At 43.3% G+C, this 16,076-nt stretch overlaps 1 protein-coding gene across 1 annotated transcript; it reads right to left on the bottom strand.

Annotated features, from left to right (window-relative positions):
• Positions 1 to 3,616: 3,616 nt before the first annotated feature.
• Positions 3,617 to 14,041, bottom strand: LOC115476934 (WAP four-disulfide core domain protein 5-like). Its single transcript, XM_030213523.1, has 3 exons — positions 13,884 to 14,041; positions 9,039 to 9,179; positions 3,617 to 3,945 (listed from the first exon to the last, which is right to left on the bottom strand). Exons 1-3 carry the CDS (start codon positions 13,966 to 13,968, stop codon positions 3,941 to 3,943), a joined length of 231 nt encoding a protein of 76 aa, XP_030069383.1. The 5' UTR covers positions 13,969 to 14,041; the 3' UTR covers positions 3,617 to 3,940.
• Positions 14,042 to 16,076: the final 2,035 nt, after the last annotated feature.

The following is a 16,076-nucleotide window of genomic DNA, read 5'->3' as shown; positions in this document are numbered from 1 at the left end:
CAATTTCTTTTAAATGTACTACTTTGTAGCTTCATTGCATGCTCCCTAGTCCTAGTACTTTTGGAAAGAGTAAACAAGCGCTCCACTCCACTCATTATTTTTAGACCTCTATCATATCTACCCTCGGCCATCTTTTCTCCAAGCTGAAGAGCACTAGCCGCTTTAGCCTTTCCTCATAGGGAAGTCATTCCATCCCATTTATCATTTTCATCACCATTCTCTGTACCTTTTCTAATTCCACTATATGTTTTTTGAAGTGCGGTGACCAGAATTGCACACAGTATTCAAGGTGCAGTCTCACCATGGAGCGATACAAAGGCATTATAACATCCTTATTTTTTTTCCATTCCTTTCCTAATAATACCTAACATTCTATTTGCACACTGAGCAGAGGGTTTCAACGATGATGCCTAGATCTCTTTTCTGGAACCTTGCATTATGTAGCTACTAGTAAAAGAGGCCCGTTTCCGACAGAAATGAAACGGGCGCTAGCAAGGTTTCACACCCCTCTCCCTCCCTCCCTCTCTCTCCTCCGAGTTCCAGCCCCCTCCCCTCCGAGTTCCATGCCCCCCTACCTCCCTCCCTCCCTCCCTCTCCTCCGAGTTCCAGGCACCCCTCCCCTCCGAGTTCCAGGACCCCACTCCCCTTCGAGTTCCAGGACCTCCCCTCCCCTCCAAGTTCCAGGACCCCTCCCCTCCCCCCTCCCCTCCGAGTTTAAGGACCCCTTTCCCTCCCCTTCCCTCTGAGTTCCACGCCCCTCCTCTCCTCCGAGTTCCAGAACCCTGCGCTTCCTTCCCTCCCTCCCTCTCTCTCTCTCCCCTCTGAGTGCAAGCACGACCTGTCCTCCGGCAGCCCCTCGCCTTCCTAAGTGCCGGCAGTAATTTAAAAATTCTTATCTCGGGGTCCAGTGTCAGCAGTGAAGTTGAGTGGCGCTTCAGACTGCCTTCCCATCTGTCTCAGCTCTGCCTCTGGTCCCGCCCTCAATTCCTGTTTCCAGAAGGGCGGGTCCTGCAACTCGAAGGAGAGGGGGGCCTGGAACTCGGAGGGGAGGAGAGGGAGAGAGGGAGTTAGGGGGCATGGAACTCGGAGGGGAGGGGGCTGGAACTCGGAGAGGGGGAGGAGGAGAGGGGGACCTGGAACTTGGAGGGAGGACGGGGAGGAGGGAGGGGGCGATTCTCTACTCACCTCCACCGTTCTGTGGCTAGCTGGTGCTGGCTTCCCTTCCCTCTCACTGATCCGCCCTCTGACGTCATCGCCAGGGCGGACCAATGGAAAGTGTGTTACGAACCTAGGCATCCAGACAGAGGGGCAAATTATTATATAGGATAGGTCGGGTTCTTCTTTCCCACAAGCATCAATTTACACTTGCTCACATTAAACGTCTTCTGCCATTTCGATGCCCAGTCTCCCAGTCTTGTAAAGTCTTCTTGTAGTTTTTCACAATGCTCTTGCAATTTAACAACTTTGAATAACTTTATGTCATCAGCAAATTTAATTACCTCACTATTTACTCCCATCTCTAGATCATATTGGGTCAGACTAAATGTCCATCTAGCCCAGTATCCTGTTTCTAGCATTGACCAATTCAGGTCACAAGTACCTGTCAGGATTCCATGCTGTTTACCATCAGGAAGAAGCAGTAGCTTTTCCCACATGTTCCTTAATAACAGGTTACAGACTTTTCCTCCATGAATTTGTTCAAACCTTTCTTTAAACCAGTGCTGACTTTTCATAGGTAGAGCTGGTGTAGTTTCAGTTGTCAGAATTAGTGCTGGCATGATATAGTGAGCTTCTGAGAGTTTGTTGGTATGTTTTTCTGCTATCTGAGGACTTTTTATTTGAAATATGAGTTGTGAGAGGCAACGTCAGGAAGGATATATGAAACAGTAGCTGTTATTTCACCTCCAGTCCTTTTGACACCAGAGTAAATAAGGCATTTTCTAGATTTGAGTGTAGTGGGACAAGGCACACCTGGCAGGTCTAGACATAGAAACTGAGCAGAAAAACATGGGTCACCCTGGGAAGGAGAAGTTGCTGGGGGCAAACTCAGGCAATTTGAAAGTACTGCAGCAAGACAAAGCAATGGGGTGGGAATTGTGAATCATCCCACCCTGAGCCAGCCCTTTCAATCCATGTAGTAAGTGACTGGCTGCCTTGTCCTGCTGCTGGAGTGGAGAAGTAGCTTAATAGTTACCACAGTGGCCTGAGAACTGGGGAGGAACTGGGTTTGATTCCCAATGCAATTCCTAGTGACCTTGGGCAAGTCACTTGAGGAGCGTTTTACTAAGGGTTTGTGCACACTAATGGATATTAGTGTTTGCTAAGTAACCCATTTACGCCAACTAATGGCAATTTGAAAGTACTGCAGCAAGACAAAGCAATGGGGTGGGAATTGTGAATCATCCCACCCTGAGGGAGCCCTTGTTCTGCTGCTGGAGTGGAGAAGTAGCTTAATAGTTACCACAGTGGCCTGAGAATTGGGGAGGAACTGTGTTTGATTCCCAATGCAATTCCTAGTGACCTTGGGCAAGTCACTTGAGGAGCGTTTTACTAAGGGTTTGTGCACACTAATGGATATTAGTGTTTGCTAAGTAACCCATTTACGCCAACTAATGGCAATTTGAAAGTACTGCAGCAAGACAAAGCAATGGGGTGGGAATTGTGAATCATCCCACCCTGAGGGAGCCCTTGTTCTGCTGCTGGAGTGGAGAAGTAGCTTAATAGTTACCACAGTGGCCTGAGAACTGGGGAGGAACTGGGTTTGATTCCCAATGCAATTCCTACTGACCTTGGGCAAGTCACTTGAGGAGCGTTTTACTAAGGGTTTGTGCACACTAATGGATATTACTGTTTGCTAAGTAACCCATTTACGCCAACTAAAACCTGGTGTAAACTTCCACGCCTAACTTAAGTATGGATCTGGCATATTCTATAATAGGAATGCCCACATCCCATCATGCCCCTCCCTTGGCCACACCCCCTTTTGAGATCTGCGCATTAGAATATACATACACCACTTTACAGAATTCACTTAGAAAGTTGTACGTGTAAATTCTAATTAGTACCAATCAGTGCAGACAATTGATATTAGCCAATTATAAGCACCGATTCGCTGTTAGTTTAGTGCAGAAATACAGATTAGCGGTTGCTCACACTACTGCATTTATGCACATAAGTGGACATTTATATGTGTGGATCAAAGCGTTCTATAAATTTAAGTGTTATAGAATGAGGGGTCTATTCGCTCAAGTAATCTTGTTTGATCAAACTGTACGATATACACACAGAAAAATTGAAGTGGCTACATGTTATAGTGGATGTTCCCAGGGACAGACAATGGGCAAATCGGAGCCAGGATGGAAACTTATGCATTATTCACACTTTTACACGGACAGAACTATGCATGCCTTGGAGCGGTGTAAATTGTACACCTGCTCTCCCTAAGGTTTATAAGGGCAACAAATCCACTTATGTGTCTTGATAGCCTGGGTGCCCTGTCATAGAATTACCCCCATTACTCACAGCAACAGTCCCTGTAAGCAAATCTGAACCCAGCAAAAGAAACTGCAGGCAAAAGAACAGACTTCATCGTTCATGCTTTTTATTCTGACAATAATTGAACAGCTCTCTGTAAACATATGTTTAAAGTTTTATCTGAACTTTAATCTGTTGGGGTTTTCTTCAGTTGTGTAAGTTTCACTGCATCAGAAAACACCTCATTTGCACAATACAAACAGGATTCAGATATGGTCATTTTTTCAGACCAAACACATTAATGGTATACAGTACACAGCAGTGATCAATTTACAGCCACAACATCAGGATTTGCCTTTACAGCTCTAATGAGCTGCTGAAATGGAGATCCATGTCAAAAAAAGGTGAAATTCCATGCATTCCCTTGTGCCAGAGCTGAAAAGGCAGGCATCTATTTATATCACAGTTAATCTGCAAAGATAAATCAGAGACTATCAAGTAACTGTATTCACATTCCAGTTTTCCTCCTGTCTTCTGAATACTCCCTTCTGATGGTCTCAGTGTTCCCAGCACACACAAAACTGGAATCTTTGGAGGCTGTGCTGCTTTTATGGATCTGTGACAAAACAGTGGGGTTTTAAGCCTGTAAAACTGTATTATTTCTTGAAGTGTATTTTTCTAGTTTGGTCAGCAGGAGGTGCATGTTTATGTTTAAATCTGTTAGAGAGACCTGACTGTTCCCTCTTTAGTTAACACAGATGAGAGGTAACCTGCAGTGAAGTGGCCAGCTATTTTTAAAACTTGTTGTTCTGGGCTCTGATTGACCCAGGAGCTCAAAATTAATCTAGGATACACTGGCTTTTTCTACAGTCTCAGCATGGAAGTAGAGAGAGAAAGACCTCTTTACTCAGACCCTGTGAACAGTTATATTTGATAACCTGTGAGCAGCTACATTTCCTATATTTCCTAGGCACTATTCAGGTAGTGAACAAATGTTTAGATAGTTCTATAATTGATCCATATTCAGTTACCCGTTACTATGTGCTGTTTTTGTTCCATCTGTTTTTATGGTTCACTGTTCAATATTTTTCGTGACAATAAACATTTTTAATTTATTGCCTCTGCTTGTCTGGACTGACTAAGGATCTTAGTGGTTTGTGTGTTGGGTCTATGGGTGCTTTCTAGGAACTGTAGGACCACTGGGAGTGTGGCCCAGTAACCTAGGAATCACTAGGGATAATTTGAGAGCGGGAGACTCGCCCAGAGGTGGTTGGGACCAGTCGGTGGGAGGAGGGTGATAGTGTAGAGCAGGGTGATAGTGTAGAGCACAAGCGGCAGGTGCAGGCGGACCTGAGCTGTGCTGGGGATAGACCTTCTAAGTGGCCGTGGGGTAGCCTCAGGCAAGTGGCTATGCATTTTCTAACAGGATCATGTCAAGATGACCTGTTTGAGCTTTTCAAACCACACAGAGATCTTAAGTAGATGTGACCACACCACACAGCACACATATACAAGACAATTAAGAATGTGACAGATTTACTGGGAAAAAAAAGCTGTTAAATCTAATGTTCTAGAAGCTTCAGCAAAAATTGCACAATCCAGAGCCAAATTTTAACTGTCCTTTATAACTCAGGATATTTGTACCCCTAATATTTAGGAACTCAGTATCCCATAAAATCAATCAATAACAATAATAATGCTGATATCTTAGTTTGTGGCCCAGCATGAACGCCCACAGATGGGACAACACTTGTCAGCTCCTTTGCATTCAAAGTCTTTGCCGCATTCAGTCTGAAGAGACAATGCGCACTTGGCGTTTACCATTGGGCACTCACCAGGTTTATCTGGGCGGGGGGAGGGGGGGGAAAAAGTCACATCATTAAAAGCCTCTTTCTGTGTGGCTGTGTAGTTCTCAAATCCTTGACAACAACCAACCAACACAGACGTTTAGGAACAAGTTTACGAAAAAGCATTAGGTTTTAGCACTTAACACAGATTAACAACCAAAAGGAACAGGCCTCACTGCAAAGGCAATGTAGTAACTATTGAACGTATGTCCAGCCTTCCCCCTGCAGCTTCTACGCAGACAGGCTCCCTAGCACACTTTCCCTTGGGTTCTATTTATGGAGCCCAAATTTGGGAGCTGAAATTTCAGCCTAGATTAAAGATTCACGCACAAATAGTTAAACTATCCATTAGCTAGCAATTAATTGATGTTAACAACCAATTGTTGCAGTTAATTGCCAATAATTGGGATTTGCGCACAAAGTTTCCTGTGTGCTATTCTATAAAACCGGGTGCTTGAATCCCCTAGTGCACAACTCAGAAAGGACAATGGCCAGGACAAGGGCAGGGGCAATCTGAATAGTTGTCCACAGTTTTATAGAATGTGATCACTGTCACCGGTTATCAATACAGCAGTGAGATTTATCTCTATTTATATAGCTAAGCAATTAACAGTAGGAGGAATTTTTGGTGCTAATATCTGGATAGTGCCACAGAAAATCCACAGCTAGGGGGAATGCGTGGCCGGTGTTAGAGATGCAGAGGCCCAGGGCAGAAACTGAGGAGGGGACTTCCCAAAGCCTACTTCAGGCTGTGCTTCCTTCAGTTTAAAGCAGGCTTGGGGCCTACTGTGGCATGGGAGCCAGGGCAACTGTCCTGCTGCCACTCTCATAAAGCTGGTTCCACATTTAGGGACAGATTCAGTAAACAGGACTCAAGAATCAGCACTGATAGAAATCAGCACTAAGCACTAATCTCTACAGCTCCAGGATGAGAACGCTTTATAGAGTAACTAGTAAAAAAAGACCCATTTCTCAAACAAATTAAATGGGCGCTAGCAAGGTTATCATGTAATGACAATTATGTTTTTAAGGGAACCGTTAAGAGAGAGAGTGTGTGAGACAGAGAGAGTGTGTGTGTGTGTGAGAGAGAGAGTGTGTGAGACAAAGAGAGTGTGTGTGTGTGTGAGAGAGAGACTATGTGCGAGTGTGTGTATGTGTGAGAGAGAGAGTGTGTGTGTGTGTGTGTGTGAGAGAGAGTGTGTGTGTGTGTGTGTGTGTGTGTGTGAGAGTGTGTGTGTGTGTGTGAGAGAGAGAGAGAGTGTGTGTGTGTGTGTGTGTGTGTGTGAGAGAGAGAGACTGTGTGCGAGTGTGTGTGTGTGTGTGAGAGAGAGTGTGTGTGTGTGAGAGAGAGAGAGAGAGTGTGTGTGTGTGAGAGAGAGTGAGAGAGAGTGTTTATGTGTGAGAGTGTATGTGTGAGAGAGAGAGTGTGTGTGTGTGTATGTGTGTGTGAGAGAGAGAGTGTGTGAGAGAGTGTTTGAGAGAGTGTTTATGAGTGTGAGAGAGAGAGAGTGTGTGTGTGTGAAAGAGAGAGTGTGTGTGTGAGAGAGAGAGAGAGGTGTTTGTGTGTGCCTCATACAGTAGCTGACAGCAGGAACAGACCATGCTGACACCATCAAAGCTTTGCCCTCAGTATTTCTATTATGGGAACAGCTCTGTTTGCTTGTTCAACTTCAGAAACCGAAACCTACTTCCCCTTCCCTTTTCTTAAACCCTGAAAGCTGGCTGATGTTAGCCTCTTAAAGATGTTAGGAACCCAGGCAGCCAGATGGAGGTGCAAATTATTATATAGGATATAGGATTATTAAATAGGATGTGCTGGGGACAAAATATCGAACCAATGCTGAAGGGTAACGTCATACAGCAAACAAAAAAGAACCAACAGCCCAAACAAACAATTTCACGTCCATATCAAAAATGAATTAAAAACAAATTTTTGAAAACATTTTTTACATGTTCATTGATAACTGAAGAGCCTAAATGATTGGCACGCCCTTGCTCCTCCCTTGGCCACGCCCCTTTTGAAATAGGCATTATGGGATTTAGGCCCTTGGTTGTTATAGATTTTATTATGTAATCTGCTCTGAGGGGCCCTTTTACTAAACTGCGGTAAAAAGAGACCTGCGGTAGTGCAAGTGCGTGTTTTTGGCACGCACCGTGCCGATTTTTACTGAGGCTGGGTAAAAGGGCATTTTTTAATGGAGGCAGTAAATGTCCGTGCGCTAGAATTAAAGGTAGTGCGTGGCTATTTATTGCCTAAGCCCTTACCGTCACTTGTTGAATTAGTGGTAAGGGCTCATGCGCTAACTGCACTATAACCACACAGCATGCACCAATATGGCTGCCCTGACGATTACCACCAGGAACAGCCCTGCCAACTTTCAATTTGGCGTGTGTAACCTGCACATAAGCCCTACCATGTTTTAGTAAAAGGGCCCCTGAAAGTTTTTACTCTAGGGTGGTATATCAAATTTTAATAAACCTAAATAAAGCGCAGGCAGATGAGCACACAAATCCTAATTGATGCCAATTAACATCAATAATTAACATCAATTGATTGATAGTTAAAGGTTCATTAACCAATTAGTTTGCATATGCATCTTAAATCCACATCTAAATTTGGAGTGGAGGAGTGGCCTAGTGGTTAGAGCACTAGTCTTGTAATCCAGAAGTGGCTGGTTCAAATCCCACCACTGCTCCTTGTGATCTTGGGCAAGTCACTTAACCCTCCATTGCCTCAGGTACAAACTTAGATTGTGAGCCCTCCTGGGACAGAGAAATATCCAGTGTACTTGAATGTAACTCACCTTGAGCTACTACTGAATAAGGTGTGAGCAAAATCTAAATAAATAAAAAATTTGGGTGACCTTTAAAGCATCTGGGGGATAATGTGCCAAAATGAAAAATGTCTGTGCACCCTTAGTACACAGAACTGAACATTTTAGATACCTAAATCAGCTGCCTGCAAGCTGCCCCCTCCTCAATACACCTGGAGGGACTGTGAAAGCACAAACATGGGACTAGATCAGTAAATGGAACTAAAAGAATTGCGCAAAAAATCCGCATGTGGTGCTACTCTATTCACGTCATTTATAGAATAGTGTTTAGAGCTGACTTGTACGCTAAGCTTTGGGCATGAGGCTTTACACCAAGTGAATCCTGGCATATAAATTAGGCTCGAATCCCTGGTATTCAGTAATACTTTGTGCTTATTTAGTGAACGCCCCTGACCCTCCCATGCCCTTCCCATAGCCACGCCCCCTTTGAGTTGTGCAATATAAGACTTATTGGCAGATCTTTAGAGAATATTGCCCAGCAAGGTGCATGTGTAGATCCAAAATACAGCCAATTAACACTAATAATTGATTGCTAGCACCCAAACATTAGTGCTAATGGGCTCGTTACCCAATTTAGTTGCACACATTCTGCGTTGGGAAATTTGTGCACCAGAGGATGGGGTGAGTTTCCAAATCTTCATGTGTGCTTCTCCATCCCCAGGAAAATTCTACCCACACAAGAAGCAGAGGGAAGTTTCTGCAGGTTCCTTGTATATGGAAGTGTTTTTCAAAGTGAAAGTAAATGTGTAACTTTCCCTTGGAGAACTGTGATAACCACAGGTAAAAAGTACCCAGGAGCTTTCAACCAGAGCGAGCAGCTTGAAATCATCCCTTGTTTGTTTCAGTCTTTGCTATGGCTGGATCTACAGCATTATACTCTTACCAAAAATTGCTGGGATGCATTGCATTTTACACATGGAAGAACAACACTTTTCATTTGTTGCGCATTCGACGTCATAAGTACAGTCAGGAGGGTATGCTACAACGCATTGTATGATGTCATCAGGGCAAAACCCAGGATGGTCTGTAAAGGAGAAAAATCCCACTGAAAACATGAACTTGCCTCTGAAACTAGAAAGCATTGCAAAGTCTGAAACGGGGCACATCATTGGACTTGTTCTATCCTGAAACCGCTTGATTTCACTCAGCAGATAAGCCCTAGCATTTGCTTTGAACTGTAAGCACCGATGAGTAGTTTTATATGGGCAAATATTATGGAACCTTTCTGACCAAACATCAGTTGATGGACGCTAAAGGCTCCTTTTATAAAGTCGCGCCAGCAAGTTTGGTGTGGCATACGTGACAAAGCCCATTTTGTTCCTATGTGCTTCGTTGTGGTAGTACAACTTTGTAAAAGGAGCCCTCAGTTCATATATTGCACTGTTTGGATCAGAGATCGATGATATAATTTAATTTGCTGTTGTTATGAGACCATGAGCTACAAATGTAGCTGCTTTGGGTGTTTTAGCAGCGGTAGTTGAGCTATAATGAACAATTAATTACTGAAGATCTCGCTTCCCATTTAAATAATAGCAAAAATAGAAAAATTTGATTATAAAGGTCGTGTGGAGGGGCATAATCGATAGGGACGCCCAAGTTTTACTGAGGACGTCCTCGCAAAACGTCCCAGTGGAGGAGCGGGGAAACCCGTATTTTCAAAACAAGATGGGCGACCATCTTTCATTTTGATAATACGGTCGTGGATGCCCAAATCTTGTCGTCCCTACAGATGGTCGTCCCTTGACTTGGCCATTTCTGATTTTCGGCGATAATGGAAACTAAGGACTCCCATCTCAGAAACAACCAAATCCAAGCTCTTTGGTCGTGGAAGGATCCAGCATTCGTAGTGCACTGGTCCCCCTGACATGCCAGGACACAAACCGGGCACCCTAGGGGGCACTGCAGTGGACTTCATAAATTGCTCCCAGGTACATAGCTCCCTTACCTTGTGTGCTGAGCCCCCCAAACCTCCCCACTACCCACAACTGTACACCACTACCATAGCCCTTACAGGTGAAGGGGGGCATCTCGTTGTGGATACAGTGGGTTTGTGGTGGGTTTTGGAGGGCTCACATTTACCACCACAAGTGCAACAGGTGGGGGGGATGGGCCTGGGTCCGCCTGCCTGAAGTGAACTGCACCCACTAAAACTGCTCCAGGGACCTACATATGCTGCGATGGGCCTGAGTATGACATTTGAGGCTGGCACAGAATATTTTTAAAGATTTTTTTTGAGGGTGGGAGGGGGTTAGTGACCACGGGGGGAGTAAGGGGAGGTCATCCCCGACTCTCTCTGGTGGTCATCTGGTCAGTTCGGGCAACTTTTTGTGCCTTGGTCGTAAGAAAAACAGGACCAGGTAAAGTCATCCAAATGTTCATCAGGGAAGCCCTCTTTTTGCATTATGGGTCGAGGACACCCATGTGTTAGGCACGCCCAAGTCCTGCCTTTGCTACGCCTCTGACACACCCCTGGGAACTTTGGTCGTCCCCGCAACGGAAAGCAGTTGGGGACGCCCAAAATCGACTTTCGATTATACCGATTTGGGCGACCCTGTGAGAAGGACGCCCATCTTCTGATTTGTATCGGAAGATGGGCGTCCTTCTCTTTCTAAAATAAGCCTGTTAGTACCTTAGGGGGTTCTTTTACTCAAGCTAAGCTCAAGTTATCTGCAGCAGGGCTCATTTTATTTCTATGGGCCCCGCTGATCATAACTCAAGCTAAGCGTTAGTAAAAGATCCCCTTAGTTAGTCTGGTCTTTTTACGTAGGGGAGTTTGGTTGTTGGGTACTGAATTATTCTACCTCTTCAAAATATATGAATTGTTGGCAGAAATGCAAACAACCATAAACTGTGATTTATTTATTTCTTAATGATTTACCATACCGCTTTAAACTGAGTAGCAGACTAAAACAAATTATGAAAATAAATACAACGATTGGTAGGTAAGACTCTGACACAGAGCTAACTTTCAAACCAAAAATAAAACAAACAGGCAGAACTTGGTGTATCAAACCTTGAAGTCTCAGCACCAGAACTATGGTGGATAAGTTTGTTGAAAAAGCCAGGTCTTAACTGCCAATTTAAGCTTCCAAATGGTTTATGTGCAGGGATGTGTCTTTCACTAAGTAACCTGTCAAAAACAGTGGCTTAGCTACAGGTTGGCTTGGGTGTCCACAGGCCCACCCATTCTTGACATAGGGTTTCTAAATATTGACACATCTAGAATTGCAAGAAGTATAAACATCTTTTTATGGATACTTTTTTAATTCATAGGGTGTGCTTAGATATAGTATTTGAAGTTTTATAATTGTTATAAATGCTATGTATTAAGCATAAGGGTGTTGGTATTTGTAAGGTGAACCAGCGGACATTTTATTTTGGGGAACCTAAAGAATACATACATACTCTTATAAAAGTGACCAATATGGAATGTGATTTTCCTTAGCTTATTGTAGTGTTAAGAAATAGAAATCATGATCCGTGTAGAAACATTATGCTCACCTACCCTTACTCACATCTCTCCTACTCCCCTCACTCTTGCCCATGCCCCTCCGACTCATCTACCCCTCCAATTGCTCATTTACCCTTGCTCATGCTTCTCCTACTCCCCTCATCCCTGCATTTCTACATTCTTATGTCTTTTATTACTCCGATAACACTCAACTTATTTCTCTCCACCAATACTTTGTAATCCCAATTACTATGTAAGCCGCATTGAACCTGCTTTGAGTGGGAAAGCGTGGGGTACAAATGTAATAAATAAATGGTTTATTTGTATTAAGAGATGTTCTTTGTATTTGATATTTTAGCTGACTGGTTTGTTCGTTTTGTGATACAGATTATAGTTATTTAATTACTACTACTACTATTTAGCATTTCTATAGCGCTACAAGGCGTACGCAGCGCTGCACAAACATAGAAGAAAGACAGTCCCTGCTCAAAGAGCTTACAATCTAATAGACAAAAAATAAATAAAGTAAACAAATCAAATCAATTAATGTGTACAGGAAGGAGGAGAGAAGGGTAGGTGGAGGCGAGTGGTTACAACTGGTTATGAATCTTGCATGGAATCTTGTCACTCTTTACGATTCCAGAATCTTGCTATTCTTTGGGGTTCTACATGGAATGTTGATACTCCTTGAGATTACTACTACTACTATTTAGCATTTATATAGCACTACAAGGCGTACGCAGCGCTGCACAAACATAGAAGAAAGACAGTCCCTGCTCAAAGAGCTTACAATCTAATAGACAAAAAAATAAAGTAAGCAAATCAAATCAATTAATGTGTACAGGAAGGAGGAGAGGAGGGTAGGTGGAGTCGAGTGGTTACAAGTGGTTACGAGTCAAAAGCAATGTTAATTCCTTTGTATGATCTATTTCAAAGACTGATCAACCCCTGATGCGAAACGTGGCCACATGGGGGTTATGTGATCACATCCTATTGTATGAATACATTTGCATCTTTTTAATCAAGAGACCTTGTTTTTGTGGTTTATTTTTGTCCTGTGTGCACACTCTTTATTAGGTGTATTTTGGCATAAGGATCTGTAACATACAGGACTTCCCAAATCTGCCCTGATTACTCCTCAGCAGACAAAAGTGGAGGCTAAACAAGGACGAATCCAACACTCCAGACTCCGTTCCTTTTATCTTGCTGCACCATATGCCTGGAATAGACTTCTTGAGCCGGTAGGTCAAGCTCGATCTCCAGCCGTCTTCAAATCTAAGCTAAAAGCCCACCTATTTGATGCTGCTTTTAACTCCTAACCCTTATTCACTTGTTCAGAACCCTTATTTTATCATCCTCACTTTAATATTCCCTTATCTCTTGTTTGTCCTGTTTGTCTGTCCTAATTAGATTGTAAGCTCTGTCGAGCAGGGACTGTCTGTTCATGTTCAAGTGTACAGCTCTGCGTACGTCTAGTAGCGCTATAGAAATTATAAGTAGTAGTAGTAGTAGTAGTCTTTGGGATTCCGGAATCTTGCTATTATTTGGGTTCCGGAATCTTGCTACTGTTTGGGATTCCGGAATCTTGTTACCCTTTGTCCTTATCCCTTGTTTGTCCTGTTTGTCTGTCCTGATTAGATTGTAAGCTCTGTCGAGCAGGGACTGTATCTTCCAAGTGTACAGCGCTGCGTATGTCTAGTAGCGCTATAGAAATGATAAGTAGTAGTAGTAGTAGTAATCCAACAATATTTTTTTTCAGGATATTAGCAATGAATCTGCTTGAGATCAGTTTGCACTTACTGTCTCCAGTGTATGCAAGTTGATCTCATGTATAGTCATTCTCGATATCATGAGAACCTTATTAGCTGTGACATCAACAAGACAGATATAGGAAGCCCTGTGATAATTGCAGATATTATTTATTTTCATTTGCTGGAACAGGGAAAGAAAACAGCTCAGCTCAGCAATTAGTAACACTCACAAGAAATCATTTTTAAACAAATGTTAAACACCAGCTTTCAAAAAGAAATTTGATCCATCTACAAGCAACGTTCTGAAGCCTCTGAAGGAGACTTTCAGAGCTGAACGTCAAAAGTAAGAACTTGCCAAAAATCTTGGAAATTCTGGTTTGCTGCAAAAACAATCTGCTTTTGAAAATGAAGGTCCACATTGCCCATAGTTCATGAAAGCAATTCGTTCTTTCATAAGTAAAATGTGATGCCTTCACCAGCCAGGTCTAACACAATTCTGTTTCTGAAAAGTATCTGCTATACTCACCTTTACTAGGAAACGATGCAGAGCCCAGCTCGGTGCAGAAGGCGAGAAGCACCGACAGGAAGACGATTGAACCGATGGTCTTCATTGTGTCTCTAGAGTCTGATCCTCGCCACTGCTCGAAGCCCACATTTAAACACTGACATGGGTGGAACCAGGGATGAGCTGACAGGCACTTCTATTTAATAATTTTATCTTCTGGTGTCTCTGCCCATCATTAACGAAGGAGCCACTTCTGACACCTCCCCTGTCATGCTATTTCTGCACACATTCTGGAGTCATTTAAGGATTAAGGTAGAATTAAACAAACACAATTCCTGAGTACCTGTGTTTCCAAATGAGGATATCTGTCTGTTAAGTGAGAAACTTGTGTCACTGGAGCTCAACACACAGAAGCTGCTTAAATTCTGCTGAAAGAGCAATGCATTTGTTCTTACTTCAGGGACTAGAAAGTTTGCATAATCTGGCTACTTACTTCAAATGACAGCTCATCGCTGTTAAACAAAATGAGGAGACCCCCCCCCCCCCCACACTCACACAAAACTTCCTGTTTTTCCATTTCCTGAGAAGAGAGTGCACTTTATTTAAAGAAGGTGCACTGTTTTGGATAAAGGATGCACTCTTTCTGAAACATTGCACAGTCCATTCCTGATAGTGAACCATCATTAGAACATAAGAATAGCCATACTGGATCAAACCAATGGTCCATCTAGCCCAGAATCCTGGTTCCAACAGTGGCCAAGCCAGGTCACAATACCTGGCAGAAACCCATGTTACCAATCCCAGGGCAAGCAGTGGTTTCCCCCTGTGTCTACCTCAATAACAAACTATAAACGTTTTCTCCAGGAACTTGTCCAAACCTTTTTAAACCCAAGTATGCAAACCAGAGTGGAGGAGTAGCCTAATGGTTAATACAGCAGATGTTGATCCCAGAAAACTAGGTTCAATTCCCACTGCAGTTCCTTGTGACACTGGGCAAGTCACTTAACCCTCCATTGCACCAGGTTTAAAATAAGTACCTATATATCTCTATATATAAAAGGCACCACCAACGTTCTAAATGAAGCTTCCAGCCGAAAGTGTGAAGGGGGAGAGATATCCGTTTTCCCCATGAGTGTCTGCCCCACCCTCGCAGTGAAGGAAAACACAGCAAAGCACGAAATCAAATCTCTCTCTCTGTAACAGTGAAGGACTCAGAGGGGGAGGGGAGAGAGGGCAGAAGCCCTCACTATCTCTGTAACACAAACACAGCAGGAAACTTAACACTGAAGGACTCGACTCCGAGGGGGGAGGGGACAGACAGCACAGGGGAAGGGAGAGAGGGCAGGGACACACACACTCCCACATGCACACAGAAGAAAACCTTGCTAGCCCCCATTTCATTTGCATCAGAAATGGGGCTTTTTTACTAGTACTATATAAACCACTTTGATTGTAACTACAGAAAAGCAGTATATCAAGTCCCTTTCCCCAAAGAACTTAAATATGCAGTGAGTGAAAAAAATATTTTCTCCAATTTGTTTTAAAAGTATTTCCATGCACCTTCCCTGAGTGTCCCCTAGTCTTTGGAAAAATTCGATTCACCTCTACTCGTTCTACACCGCTCAGGATTTTGTAGACCTCAATCCTATCTCCCCTCAGCTGTCTCTTTTCCAAGCTGAAGAGCCCTAAACCTTTTAGCATTTCCTTATATGAGAAGAGGTCCATCCCCTTTATCATTTTGGCCACTCTTCTTTCTAATTCCACTATATCTTTTTTGAGGTACAGTGACCAGAACGGAACGCAATACTCTAGGTGAGGTTGCACCATGGAGCGATACAGAGGCATTATAGTATTTTCAGTTTTATTCACCATCCCTTTCCTAATTCCTAGCATTCTGTTTGCTTTTTTGGCCAACACACGCTGAGAAGAAGGTTACAGTGTATTGTCTACAATGACACCTAAATCTTTTTCTTGGGTGCTGACCCCCAAGGTGGACCCTAGCATCGGGTAACTATGGTTTGGATTATTCTTTCCAAGGTGCATCACTTTGCATTTGTCGACATTAACTTTCATCTGCCATTTGGACGTCTCCCAGTTTCCTAAGGTCTTCCTGCAATTTTTCACAATCCGCATGTGTTTTGACAACTCTGAATAGTTTTGTACCATCAGCAAATGTATTCACCTCACTTGTCATTCCATTTTCCAGATCTTGTA

Source organism: Microcaecilia unicolor, chromosome 8 (genome assembly GCF_901765095.1).
Source record: "Microcaecilia unicolor chromosome 8, aMicUni1.1, whole genome shotgun sequence".
Taxonomy (NCBI): Eukaryota; Metazoa; Chordata; class Amphibia; order Gymnophiona; family Siphonopidae; genus Microcaecilia; species Microcaecilia unicolor.
Note: the sequence above shows the minus strand (reverse complement) of the source record. Positions and strands in the feature narration are given on the sequence as shown.

Bases quoted from the DNA above. Each gene is read 5' to 3' on its own strand.
- LOC115476934 (XM_030213523.1), bottom strand. From the start codon at position 13,968: ATGAAGACCATCGGTTCAATCGTCTTCCTGTCGGTGCTTCTCGCCTTC. The intron at 9,180-13,883 runs GTGAGTATAGCA...TCTCCTTTACAG, and splicing joins TGCATCGTTTCCTAGTAAAG to ACCATCCTGGGTTTTGCCCT.